We start from the raw sequence: 14,463 nt of genomic DNA, 5'->3' as shown, positions 1-14,463 counted from the left end.
TATCTGTGATCGGTGGTTTTAATAAGAGCCTCGGCCTCGCAGGTCTCAGCTGCTATCCCGACGACAGACGCGGCGAGGTGCGTGTGCGCCTCTGCGTGTGCGTTTGTGACAGCGGGTGGCGACAGACGGTGAGAGCTTAGTTGTGGGAAGACGTCCCGCGGGAGGCAAACCAGCCACCCAAGGGCCCACGCGCCAACAGACACGCTCTCCCCCCTGCTCCGTGTGCTTCTCCTCTTCTTCCCTTACCCCTCCACCGAGTTTGGCCTCCACGCTCCACCCTCCTCTTCACCTGTCTTCATTCGGTCCCCCGCGACTCCCTCCCAATTCTCTTCTTTTCCTCCCTTATTTCCTTCTTTATCTCCTGCTCCCTCCCAGCTAGACAGGCTCCCTGGAAATCTGTGCTCTCTCCCGCTGAGAGAGGAAAAAGAATAGACCAGAGTGCAGCTGTATGCGCTCAATTACCACAGACCTCACAAATACCTTCAGAACGAATATGCGCAGTATCCCGCTCTCTTCCTGCACGGACGCACACATTCACCATTTTCCACCCACACCGTCTCACCCAGCCACTCGCTGGGTTAATGACTTGCTATTTGTCACTGACAACGGCAGTTTCCACCCCCCGCCTTGACTGACAGCTCCCTCGTTGACTTGGAGCCTACCTTCCCAACACTTCCTCCCTCAAGTGCTTTTTACTGGCATCTTTAACAATCTCTCGCCCTCTTGCACTTCTCACTCACACCTAGCATGAGTGTGGACGTTGTTGACTGTGGGTGAGTGTACGCGCAGATCTGTGTGTGTGTGCCATGTATCGTAACAGACAGTGGCCTTCGTAGCCATTTGAATCTCTAAACACATCACACTGACTGATCCTGGAATGCTGCGGCCTGCGAGACAGCTTTTGGGTTTCCTTAATAGGATGTGGGTGTCTGCTTGTGTCTGTGTGTTCATGTGGCAGAGGAAGGCCAGAGAATGTTCTCCATTTGATCTGTAGGAGGCTTTTTTTCTGCTCCTCTTCTCCTCGGGGAGCCTCTGCTCCACATTCTGACTCCTACCGAGACCCATCAACACTCCCCCGGGCTCACGCTCTCAGTCTGTCCCTCTCGCACCGTACTGCACACACACAGGATATAGACCCGCATGCACTAAAAGCAGCAGACACACATCACACATAAAAATATCACACGCTGTATACACCGCGGCCAGTCAGCTCACCCAGAGCCACTAAGGCGTGTGGGAGAGTTGAGAATATAAAGCAGCACCGTGCACTTAAATAAAACGGTGTTACACAAATGTGACAAACTGAGCATTAATGACGTCAGTACAACTACGTGTGCGTTAACCATTTGATTACAGGGCACGCTGGAAGAAGCACACACACGCATCTTATTCACAATTCAAACAGCAGAGCCGTCACAGAAGCTTAATGCTGCAGTGGAACAGAATAACAACACTATTGTAATCGAGGCACGTAATCTCTATCACACACACACAACCAGCTGAGCTATCAGGCTCATGCACATTAATGTGGCATTACACTGACCAGATGTGTGGGGTCTGTGGGTATGTGCGTGTTTGAGTGGGTGAATACACATTTATGTGTCATTGATCTGTGCCACTGTGTGCGCGCGTGTGTGTTTGTCCAATTTCCACTCAAATTAATGGCGCCTCTTTATAGGCCTTCTGCTAGAGTGGCACTGAATTACTTGGTGCTTCACTCTCGCACCTGGGACCCATTCAGTGTTACAGCAGCAGCTAGCTGCTAACCTGGGACCCATTTGCAACAAAAGTATAGTTAGCATTACAGATACCAGTGTGTGTGTGTGTGTGTGTGTGTGTGTGTGTGTGTGTGTGTGTGTGTGTGTGTGTGGAGAACTCAGGACTAACTAACCACTGCTCTCAAGCTACAAATCGAGACTCACAAATGTCGACAAAATAATCCTCAGTAACTGATACTGAAAATATAACTAATGTAACTGAGACTGGCACTAAAATCTGAAAAGTTTAAATATTATGTGACAGAGATTTAGAGACGCAGCAGACAGAACAGAGTGAGTTTGGATTTGTGGGAGGATGACATCATTAAATAGTGGCCTAAGTTTTCATTTACGTCTATTGCACAGGGTAAAAGGACTTCACATAAGAACAACAGAGTAGTAATGGAGGGAGGCCTTATTTCAGGTTATGTGCCATGCTAAAGCTAATGCGTTATCCCTACTATGCAAACTCACCACTTCCTGTTACCATTTCAGAGTAAAAATCTGCTGCATGTTAATGAGTAGAAAACCTTTGTTTTTGTTTTTTTAAACACAACATTTTGTGAAAGAGTCCAGAGGTAGAAAAGTCAAATTTGATGACGTGTAGGCGAGGCCTTTAAATGTTTATAGTGACCGTTCATTTTGGGAGACCCAACATTTAATTCTGTAAATGTTTTATTTGAGGAAATACAGTAATAAGAGTTTTACCAAGAATGTAAATGCTTTGAGAAATTTGCAGGACTATGGCTGATTTTTTAAAAATCTTCTTTAAATTTGAGTTTTTCTTTTCCTGGTTATGAACTTCAGCACAAAGTCCACTAAAGCTAAAATTTTATTCCTACAAGACATGAAACCCTCTATCAAGAGTGTTCAGGGTTAATGAGGAGCTATGTCACGTATCCCATAATTTCTCAACAATATTTTGGGGTGAACGGGAGATTAATACTGAAAAGCCAATTTTGGATTTAGTCTTCTGTGTTTTGAGCTTTTTCTTTTTTCTGTCACATAGCGTCACCTCTCAGTAACTTTTTCCCATGCTGATTCAAAGCTAACAGCGAGCTAGCATCATAGCTAGCTACTCCTGGCAAGATGGTCCCATCGGTCACCCTCAACCAAGATGGCCGATATCTGAGTCGTTTGGTTTCTGCTCAGAGACAAACATCAAACTACATCAAACTTCAGAATGCACGAACACATTACCTCACTCATGCAGATTCAGAGTGGCGTTTGTTTATTCCCAGCAGTCTTTGCTTCATATGTGTGTGCGTGTGTGAGTCCATGCTTCGACTCCCCCGGGCCTCCACCAGAGAATTCAAAAGGACTCTTTATTCTTCATTTAGCCTTCTCCTCAATAATAACCACAGAGCTGTGGTCCCACCACGAACTTCATACGTACTCCCTTCTGCATGCTCACGTGTACGCACACATAAGACAAATAAACATGTACAGCTTTACACACGATGACACACCAACACGGAGTAACCCACATGCACAAAACCCCGCACACATCCCACCGAGCCGTGGGATTACTGTGCAATCTCAACCGCTCTTTCTCCGGGGAAAAACATGTTTTTTTATTTCATTTCATTTCTTTCGACTGCGCTACCTCTCACCCTCCCCCCTTCCTCCCTCAGCTTTCTCACTCAGCAACATGTAGCCCTCCCCAGACTCCTCTGCTGAAATCACAGGCCACATCCCGTGCTCCGACAGCAGCTCTGAGCTGCTGGCCCTGTGATGATCTGAGTGTGCACTCTGTGTGTCTGTGAACTGACATGGACATGTAAAGGAAGGGGTCTTCAACTTTTGAGTTTTTAAGTGAATGTCAGTGTAATATTAATGTAACTAAACAATCCGGGCTTTAAGTCTGACATCATTAGCCGTTCCCGGGTCCAAACTCCACTTCAGGTCCCAAAGTCAAACGAACACTGCAGCATCACTGAGAGTTACAAACTCTCTAAATTATTTCACCTTAATAAAATCATCAGCGTTGCTGCTTTACCAGGTGTAACAATTAAGGCATCCATCAAAACAGGATTTATGAAGTTTAACAGAGTTAGAAGTTAGCAGGAAGTTAGCTCGCTAGCTTCCACCTAAACATGATATAGCATGTTCTGACTGAGAGATTTCTGAGAAAATTCAAAGGTACAGCTCTGCTATCACTTCCAACATAAATGAAGACAGGAAACTAAACAGCAGTGACGTTTGTAGGGTTACTGAAGTTGGGCTAGCTGCTATATAATGATGTGCTACGTGATCGCTAGCTACACAGCTATGTTAGCATAACATAAACACAGTGAAGCTGGAGGATGAATGCCAACTTTTTCCACTCAATAAAAGTTAACGTGAGGGTTCCTGATGGTTAGGGACAAATGCAATCGCATGGCAGGATGCTGTAAACGGACCAAACTTCAGTCAGGAGAACAACTGAGATAATCCATCCACAATACGAGGTTAGTCATTAACATACTGCTGCATGGGCTGGGCTGCAGTTACATCGTAAGGGTTTAAACACTGAGCTTTAAAATGAACAGTGGCAATCCGGTTGTTCAGTGATGACGTGATGAATCCTACTTCCGGGTCTAAAGTAGTCTGCGTTTAATATGGCTTTTGTGTTGTTAACATGTTTAATGTTTTGTATTTTCTTCTATTTGATCTCAAAAAGCTCCTAAAACAGTCAGTGATCACTGTTGACCTCCCTCGGCTTTTATTACCACTAATCATTTATTTAAGCTCAGTTTTTAAAACCTTAGGATGTAACTACAGCCCAGCCCATGCAGCAGTATATGAATGACTAACCTCGTATTGTGGATGGATTATCTCAGTTGTTCTCCTGGCTGAAGTTTGGTCCTTTTAGAGAGAAATAAAATGAGTCGCAAAATGTAAAAGCAAAATTTCCCCGCCTGGGCTGCCTTGCGCCTCTGTCTGTTTCAACGTGTGACCCCGCCCCTCCCTCGGCCAGTCGGCTATGAGTGCGCTAGCATACCTGGAGGTTGCTGTTTTAATGAGTGTTTGATGGAAAACGACAAGAGCGGAGTTTGCGCTCTCCAGTCGCATGATAGGTGAGTCCTAGTAAATAATTTTCCGTGTACGTTACACATGCCATTTTTTTATTATTAATTATGATTATTATTTTGCTATCAAACTCGCTGGAGAAATGATTGAAATGCACTGAGTGTGATGCAGTATGGCAGTGCTGTTATGGAATATGCTGTGAACTTAGCTAACATTACTTAGCAGTGATATGAGTTAATTTACTCAAGTGAAAGCTTTAAACATTAGCCTGATACATAACTAGCCAACTTAAGGCTTTCTGGTTAACCCTCTGGGGTCGACGGACCCAGAGTCTCCATTTCAACTTGGGTCGAAGGTGCAGACTTCATACTATATACCAGTGTTTAAATTGTAATAGGGCGATCGTGGCTCAAGAGTTGGGCGTTCGCCTTGTAATCGGAAGGTTGCCGGTTCGAGCCCCGGTTGGACAGTCTCGGTCGTTGTGTCCTTGGGCAAGACACTTCACCCGTTGCCTACTGGTGGTGGTCAGAGGTCCCGGTGGCGCCAGTGTCCGGCAGCCTCGCCTCTGTCAGTGCGCCCCAGGGTGGCTGTGGCTACAATGTAGCTGCCATCACCAGTGTGTGAATGTGTGTGTGAATGGGTGGATGACTGGATATGTAAAGCGCTTTGGGGTCCTTAGGGACTAGAAAAGCGCTATATAAATACAGGCCATTTGTGTTGATAGGCCACGTAAAACCGATGTTTGTTTGTTTTTAATAAAACAGTGGCGTTTACTCCGGGAAGAAACGGTTAAAACGGCGTTTCTAAGGAGAGCGCTAGCAGACACGCTTTGCTTGTGAGTGAAAAAAGAAAAAACACTCCTTCCCTATTGGTGGAAAAATGTACCATGTTGACCAATCAAAAAATGATATGGCAACATGTGGCATCTGGTTGTTTGGGAAGGGGGGGAAGTTTTAGGAGTGAGCGAAAGAGAGAGAGAGTTTTGATACGTGAGAGATTTGTGACGTTTGCCGTGTTTGGAGTCTCAAGTTAGTGTGTTGTCTTGTGTAGTTAGTGTGTTGTCTTGTGTAGTTAGTGTGCTGTTTTGTTTTGTGTGTCAGTTCTACTCGTGATGGTCACAGTTGCTGCCTTAAAGCCACCAAAGGCAGGTTGCAGTGTAAACGCTGACACAGCTGCTGTCAGACCTGCAGGTTTATCCCTGTGCTGTTCTCATCTGTTACAGTGACACAAACTATTTTTTGGAGTTGCATAAATAATTTGTGTGTCTTCTTATTTGATGCAGAGCACCTGATTGTTCTGTACATAGTTTTAAATGGTTATATGAAAAACTTCTGAGCCTTGGCTGCATTTTTAGGTAAATAGTACCAAATAACTTTGTTGTTTGCAAAACTTGTGCATATTTTTAAAAATGTACAATTTCTCTTTGCATTTCAAGTTATGACAATGATTCGTTAAATGTGCCTGTGGTTTGTACAGTCAAAAATATCACTTTCTAGTTGTATTTTACATTTTGTCTGAATTTAGATAAATTGTGCTGACAGTTTGTCAAAATGAGAAAATAACGGTTTTTAAAGGTGAAATATGAGGCCAAATCAAAAGTAGTCAGAAACGGCCAGTTACACCCTGGACCCCAGAGGGTTACAGGCTAAAAGCAAAGTTGTCACCAAGTACTGTTTATATTTGTGTGTATTGCTGCAGCTTTTTTAAGCATTAACTTGGTGCCTTTGGGTGAAATAATGGTAATATGACTGATCCATATGGTCACTTGTTTCTGTGCTACCAAAGTTCCCCGGCTTTCATTCAAACTGTGTATCAGCACCGACACATTAAACTACTTAAACAGTATAAATGTCTTCAAGCTCACACTGAGGCCTGTGGGGCACAATCAGTGGGGCATTTGTTTTTTCAACAGGAGAAGAATATCTAACAAGTTGATTTGTTCACATTTTCACATCTTAATTTTTAAGTGAAATGTGCATTTTGAGTTTATACACGATGTATGTAAGGCGACCGTTTCCTTTTGCAGTATTTTTGTGTGGTGCGTTTTTCTATTTCTTAACAAAAGGGGGAAAAGGTGTGTAAGCTCACCTAGGATGATTTGTTTTCATTTTCACATGGTCTTACTGAGGTGATGCGAATTGAAACATGCAGTCTATTTTTTTTGGCGAGGGGGGGGGGGGGGGGGCATGAGCTGGAAAAGCTTGAAAAGGGACCTTGAAAGTGCTTAAAAAGTGCTTGAATTTGACCCTGAAAAAGGCGTATGAACCCTGAGATTAAATCGAACAAGACACAAAACATGTTAAAAACACAACAGCCTTAATAAACAGCAGTTTGGACCTGGAAGCAGGATTGATACGTCATCACTTAAAGACCGGACAGAGTCAGCTGTGACCAGCGTGGATGAATCTCCTGCCGTTTACAGTGAAACCTTCATATTGAGCTCCACGTCTTGAGCTCATCCCCACAGAGCAGGAGGAGGGACGGGAACCTCTGCCGTGCGTTTGCCTCGTGTTCTCCTACATTTTTGTTATGACGCCACACTAACAAAAGTCAACGTAAAACACTGATTTTGTATTACTACAACTTCATAACCTGCATGTGAGACAAAGCACTACATGAAATTCTAGTGGGACGTCAAACCAGCGGGTGAATAAGAGGTGGATGAAGCGGGGCTCTCACCATCTACATTACACACTCTGTAGAAACACCATCTTTACCCGTTTAAACAAAGCCCTCCGCCCCCCTCCCTGCTCCTTCATCCCCCCTATCAAAAGTAAACACACATACCCGCAGACACCGAGGGGAGACTGCCTCGCAGTAGCGAGAAGTAAGTGTGCGTTTGTGTGTCGGCTTGTTCAGGGACTGTTTGGATTAATCTGTAGGAACCAGATGCCCCCGCTGTGTTCCTTTCAGTCCCTCCATTAATTACACCGTTACTAATAACGGCCTTTGTGTGTGTGGTGTGTGTGTGTCCATCCCTGTGGGACACATGCTATGGTAGGTGTGATTCCTATAGCTATAGGCATTCAGAGAACAGTGCAGGACCCGTGTCACTAAGGCAGTCCAGTGATTCTTCATGATACAGCTTAAGTGTTTGATGTTAATCTGAAAGCACGCCACCTTCCCTGCTGGAAACCACGCGGCACTTTTAACTGTAGATATGTTGATGCAATATGATAAATGAGCTTTAATTAGGTCCTGATTGACAAGATATTGAGGATTAAGTGCACCATGTACGGGTATCGATGACATATCACTGACTGTTTTATGATAAAGTATCACACAGTGATGGGAGCCTGGCCAGTTAAAACAGAAAAACCACAATCACATTACCAGTCTTACCAGCTGGGCAGTGGTTGGTTCTGTGCTCAGTGAGCTCAGCCAGACAGTCAAAGTCCTGTTGACAGTTGTCACAGGTGAAGATGGATTCGTCGTCCAAGTCATCGTCGTGATCTCGGTCATCGCGGTCCTCGTCTGGTTCTCCGTCTTCAGCACCGGTCCCCTCTTTGGGGTCGGCGACTCTTTCAGATGCCGCTACGTCTGCAGAGAAACACAATACAAGTGTGTCTTTGTTACCGTGAACGATCACAGTTCGGATCTTTGTGCCATTCGTTATGATCCCATTGAAATATTCACCGCCGTCTGCTTTACCCACTTTCACTCTGCGTCATTTTAGGTTAGGCTGCTGTGCCCTTCACTTAGACCTGCAGCTATTTCACAGGTGTATTTGCAATAAGCTTTGTTTAGAGTACAGCACATTAGTGACATTTGTCCACACTGATTCACAGAACGAACCAAACTTTTCAATATTTTCTTGCCTTTTAAATAATTAATTGGTGTTGTTGTGTTTCTTTTGTTCCTGCCGTCACACTCGATTATTCTGTTGAGTTTGAGATGTCAAATTCAATTTCATATTGAAGCACTTCCAAAAAGGCTTTTTATGTTAGAAGAATAGAGTCGGTATTATCACCTCCAAGAGTCGTTGACAGGACTTAATACGGAGCCAAAGGCTTAAAGCCTCGGAGCAGTCAAACCAGTTTGGTTCTGGTTCCTGCCTCTCTCGCTGCCTCAGCTCTGTCGTGTCTGTTACTCTTCCTGCGTCTAGTCTGAGCACCTTCAGTCCATGTTAGTGACTTCCTGTTTTATTTTGGTAGTCCTGTCCTGTGTGCTTCACGTTCAGGTTTGCTTCCTCTTGTCATCTAGTGTCTTCAGTTCAGCTCTGTTCCCGTGTGCCTCCACTTCCCCCATTTATTGTCTCAGCCTCCCCTCGTCTCCTGTCGGATCATCTTCCAGCTCCTGATCCTGTGTTTCTAGTTTAGTTCCCCCTGTAAAGGTTTTGTTAGAGTCTGCATTTGGGTCCTTTTCTCCACAACGCCTGATCTGCGTCCCCACAAGTGTCTCACAGCGTGTCACAGCGTAGCCTTAACAACAGCACAGAAGTGGTTAATGTCATTACTGGTTATCATTTATTGCATCCAGTGTAAAAAGTGAGTTACCAGCCGTGCACTGCCAATTACTTTATACTGCGTGTAGATTATCACTTAGCATGTGACGTAATGCGTGTGAATGTGTGTGTCCTGGTAGCACACAGCAGTGTGAGAGGGGACCAGTGGAGGCCCAATCCTCACCGCTCCATTGTGTCTCCATTTTCACACCTTATTATCACATTATAAACGCTGAGGATCCAAAAGGACGACACTGAAGACACTTGGCTTCAGAGATGATACCAGAGGAGAGAAAAGAAAAGCCCTGCTAACACATAAAAGTCTTAATAAAACACCATCAATCAGCAACAGCAAATATGACGATGATGATGCAAAGAAAAGGATAAGCAGTGGGGACAGCAATGTTTAAACTTTTCAGATAACAATTCTGCAAAGATTAAAAGCATTCTACAAAAAATAAGGTAATTCAACCTCGCACATATAATTATTATATCACACAGTTCATGAAGCTTCATCAACGCAGGACTCAGAAAAGTTAAATCTCACCTTTTAAACCTGTCCAACCGAGAACCAGTGAGCTCCACGACTAATGAAAACCAGACTTATTTTAAGAGAGTGCAGCTACAGGTCAAAGCGATTAAGCTGCAAGTCAGTTTTATCCACGAGGAGTTCGAAACATCGTTTAACGTGCACACGCGATAGAAAGGCGCCGCTTTGTTATATGGTGCTATTTCTGGCTCTTAATTTCAGCGAGTCTGGTAGAAAAAGTCTGACCATTAAAACTTAGTAGCCAGGTCAGCATCAGCGTGTACGCGCAGGTACACTTGCACGGCGTTTTCCCCCTCGCTGATATTATTGCAGGTCTAACTAACATAAGTTTGGGTGCTAGAGGACGCCTGTTAGGGAATGTGAGGGAAAAGTGAATCAGGCACAAAACCGCCACAGCACTCTGATTTATGATGGCAGCGGTATGATGGGAAATAGGGATGAGGGGATGCTGGGAGGTGGGGAACGAGAGACTGAGGTGATGTGGTGTTTGGGGGGACGCAGGAGAGGAAGACAGTGATGGAGGGAGAGAAGGAGGAAGGGATGAAGGGATAGGGAAGAAGTGAGGGAGGGTGTTGGCCATCTGTCCAGTGGTGAGAGCGCCGTCTGGCCAGGGAGAGAAAACAGCCCCTTGGCTGACAAACTGCACGTGCACGCTCCTCATTGTGCACACGCACACACATGAATGCATACATACCAGAAGCACACAAATGGTCTATACACGTACTTTAAATATGTGGTTAACAGTCGGCTTTTCAAATACACACCAGGTTTTTGTCAAATTTGTAGGAAGTGATTAAAACACGATGCAGGCTGCTATAAAAGGCATTTCAATTTTTTTATTTGTACATTATCTGAACATGCATACGTGCAGAAAGCAACTACACACATACTACATACAATGTGCACACAGTCCCCGGGGTTCCCTGATGCCAGAGGTGAGGGCAGCGCCAACTCCATTGCATGCCAACACAACCTGCTGTCATAGCAACAGAGACAAGAGATGGATTTGCACCCCTCCCTCCTCATCACTCCCTTATTTTCTCTTTCAGTACTTTTTTTTTTTAAAATAGTGTTTCGCCCCCAAATCCTGTGCAGTGAGATAAAGAGAGAGATGGGTGATGAAGATAAAGGGATGAGAGGGGCCAACAGGAGAGGCTGGTGTTTACACACCGATCTCTGTGGTCCTCTGCTACCCACCCACCCGTGATTAGGACTTCTCTTACGGGGAGAATTTGATGAGGGCGGGCTGGTGTGTGTGTGTGTGTGTGTGTGAGACGACAGTAATATCGTCCGTGAAAAAGAAAAATTTATATAAGCAGTAAATAAACACGGCCTTTATTTTTTTATGCTGCCTGAGATCTATAAAAGCACAAAACTGCAGTTTTATTGACTCCTTGTGAGGCTACGGTGGTTTAAAAGAGCCGTTTATGACACATTCTATTCAATTTCATACACATTTAGCAGAAAATATCTTTTAGTGTGTACACAAAAGTGTTTCCAGTCACAATGACTGCACTGCGTTACTTTATGCATTTTTTTCACTTAGTTCTTAAAACACACTCACACCACCTTCCTCCTTCTCTAAGATGCTCCACCCAATCACAGCACAGAGGAGCAGCGGGCCTACTTAATGAAAGCAGGCGACTCCCACGGGTGCTCGGGGTACATACAGAGGTGTGTGTCTGTGTGTGTGCATGAGTGTGTGTCCGCAGGGTATTGATTGAATATTATGACAGCAGTCCCTCGCAAATAGCATCTGCTTGCCATCCACTTTCTCTATGACACACACTCCACACACACACACAGTGTGACATAGCTGTAGTCACTTATAGACACACGAACGCACACATGTGAACACACTTACTCTACTGAGAACCATTATCTCTGAGTCACAGACAGTCGCTACGCCAGGAATAACTACACACTCTTTTTCTAAATCACGCCACACACACACACACACACGCACATACATTTTCTGATCCAAGCGCACACACGGTTCATTCTTATGTCATCCACAGAGGCTCGTCCTGCAGTTTAACTACAGGAAATGTTCCAAACGTACAGCATGACTTATGTGGGTCGTTTTCTATCGCTCACAGAACTCTGATGATTTTTATTCTAGCCATATAATGAGGGACTGCGTCACACCTGGGATACACAACATGCATTTAGATGAAATTAACCAGTTAGTTGGATGGAGCAGCAGCTGTATTCTGGGTACCTAAATATTAGGGCGATACACAAAATACACAAAATTCACGGTTTGATTTTTTTTTCAATACAAAAAAATGTTCACGCCTTTTTAATTTGTCATTTATTAAAATTATAAATATATATTTTCACTCAAAAGTACAGTTTTTAAATTTAATGTTGCTGAAACAACAAAATAATAAAAAATAAATCTGATTGAGGAATCACTCATCTTTGGAAAAGAGAGTTTATTACAGAGAAATGTCTCTTTCCAAAATAAAAGCTCTACTATACGCTTCTTCTGGGCTATATTCTCAGCAGCATATTAAACATATCAGGTCCCCATAAGGAGAATCCTGTGCTAACGGCTGTCTAAATGACTCGGGTAAAGTTTGTAGCATGCTGCTTGTTGTTTTTGTCTGCTTCCACTTGTCTTTGCACGAGGATGCTGTCGTTGTAAATGTGCAGTCATATTCATTGTGTTCCCACTAGTGCTGTCAGCGTTAATCTGAAATGACGTTAACGCCACAACACGGCAAATCTCCGCTAACCGCATGGGGCTGGACGGCCAACACGTTAACGAGCTAACTGCGCTAACACACTAGCTCCCACCCATGTAATTGAGCATTGCATGGCACATCCGACATACTGTTTTACTTTGTCCATGACGCGCTTACCTTCAGGGTCATACGTCACATGAAGACCAAAATAGTTCCAAAGGCCAGATCTGAATGAGAGCTCAGATCCACTGAGCTCTCAACACAGACAGCATCGTCAGAAGGAAAGTTGATAAAATAAATGAAAAGTTTTGTATTGTTCGGTACATATGCGTACCGAACCGAACGCACTGCATCGAACGGTTCAATATCGATACGAGTATCTTTGCACCCCTACTAAAGATTTAAACCCAGTGTTTGGGGAAAAAAGAGCCTGAGTGCAGACTTTGTGCTTACACGTCATCATGGCATCTTAACCAGCTTTTTCACTTTGTTGGTTCTTATTGCAAAGTTGCATCTACAGCTATTAACCCAAAATGAAACCTTGGATTAAAGAAAACGCACCACAGAACGAGCACTGTGATTGGTTCCAAATACATACACTACCACAGAGACGATGAACATCTCAGCTTCATATTAAATATTAGCAGCACACAGCATCAGTGTGGATGCAGAGAAAAGAGGTTTTTACGCTGTGCTCTCTTGAGGAAAGGTAATAAGCAATATTCCTGGCTGCAGCCACTAACCTGAGGACTGTTTATTAACACATACAAATATAAATATATAAACGGGTAGCTCAGGAATAATGAGGTCACTTTGCATATCTGCAGGAAAGCTATATCCAGGTGGTGTGTGTACGCAACGTACCGCTGCATGCCTGTGTGCGTGTGAACCCTGGGTAATTAGATAAAGAGGAGTGAATTAGCAGAGTCCACGGTGCAGAATGATGTTACACAGCCTGGCCACGCCTAGCTGAGACCCACTAATCACCACTCGTTAGGCTCACAGAACAGTATGTGTGGAGGGTTGTGTGTTTTCGTAGCACTGGTGTATTTGTTGAGATCGCGTGCGTGTTTTCTCTCATTAACAGCATCAAAATGACTTCATTGAAATAATTAGTGAGCTAAATGATAATAAGCCATAAACATTGGATAGGAGAGAGAAAGACAGAGAAGTGATTCCCTCTCCCCTCGAAGAAACCAGATATAAAACAAAATGAGGGATCTGAGCACGCTCAGTATGGACGCGCTGTCCTACAGGCGCTCTCTGTGAGCAGTTGCCAGGATGTGCTAGTGGAGACACAAACTGGAACACCAAAAATCAAACGCACACAGTCAGCACGTTCATCCTACATCTCTATATATCCTTTGGGAAGCAAACTAGGGAACTAATGAACTCTGGGAAATGTTCCTGAACTGCCCCAGGGTGACAGAAGTGCACTGAAAGAGCGTGCCAAAGCTGGAGGGGGAGTTAAAGGAGAATAAAACATACTGCAATACTGCAAAGGTAAGGTAGTTATTCAAGTGCTAGATTTGGCAGCCAGGAGATGCTACTGTGGCCTGTGTGGGACTCTGCAGCTCAGAGAGACGTGTTTCTGCTGGCCAAGCATGCACACACGCACACACACACGCACGCACGCATGCACGCACACGCACACACACACACACACTGTATAAGAGGCATCAAAGGGTGGAAGAAAGTGTGTTGAGCTTCCAGGAAAATGTTTAGCAATCGGACATTTTGAACACAAAGCTTTCACTCTGCTCCACATCACACTGCAGACCGGACCATGACTCACACCAGGCTGGATGAAAAACAGCTTCAACTAAGACATGCATGTTATTATGAAATGGTTGCGTTTGGTGAGACGTGCTCACAGGACACCTGAGTGAGAATACTGGCAGGAGCAAGCTCAGTCCACATGTTCACAGCTGGTTTGTTTTTGAGGATCTAATTATAGATCCGAGGAGTGCACACTCCAGGTTGGGAATGGGTCACTGCCCCAAGAAGAAG

General features: G+C 44.3%; 1 protein-coding gene across 4 annotated transcripts in view; it reads right to left on the bottom strand.

Moving 5' to 3' along the window:
- The window catches only part of znf423 (zinc finger protein 423), a 132,622-nt gene that overhangs the window by 87,105 nt on the left and 31,054 nt on the right, over positions 1-14,463 (bottom strand). For all 4 annotated transcript variants that reach the window (XM_080867900.1, XM_080867898.1, XM_080867899.1 and 1 more), the window contains one exon: positions 8,112-8,309. In XM_080867900.1, the coding sequence (XP_080724026.1) occupies positions 8,112-8,309 (198 nt within the window). The remainder of the gene's footprint in view (positions 1-8,111; positions 8,310-14,463) is intronic.

The sequence above is a fragment of the Rhamphochromis sp. 'chilingali' genome, assembly GCF_963969265.1.
Source record: "Rhamphochromis sp. 'chilingali' genome assembly, chromosome: 2".
NCBI classification, from domain to species: Eukaryota; Metazoa; Chordata; class Actinopteri; order Cichliformes; family Cichlidae; genus Rhamphochromis; species Rhamphochromis sp. 'chilingali'.
This window is presented reverse-complemented; position numbering and strand designations above follow the sequence as displayed.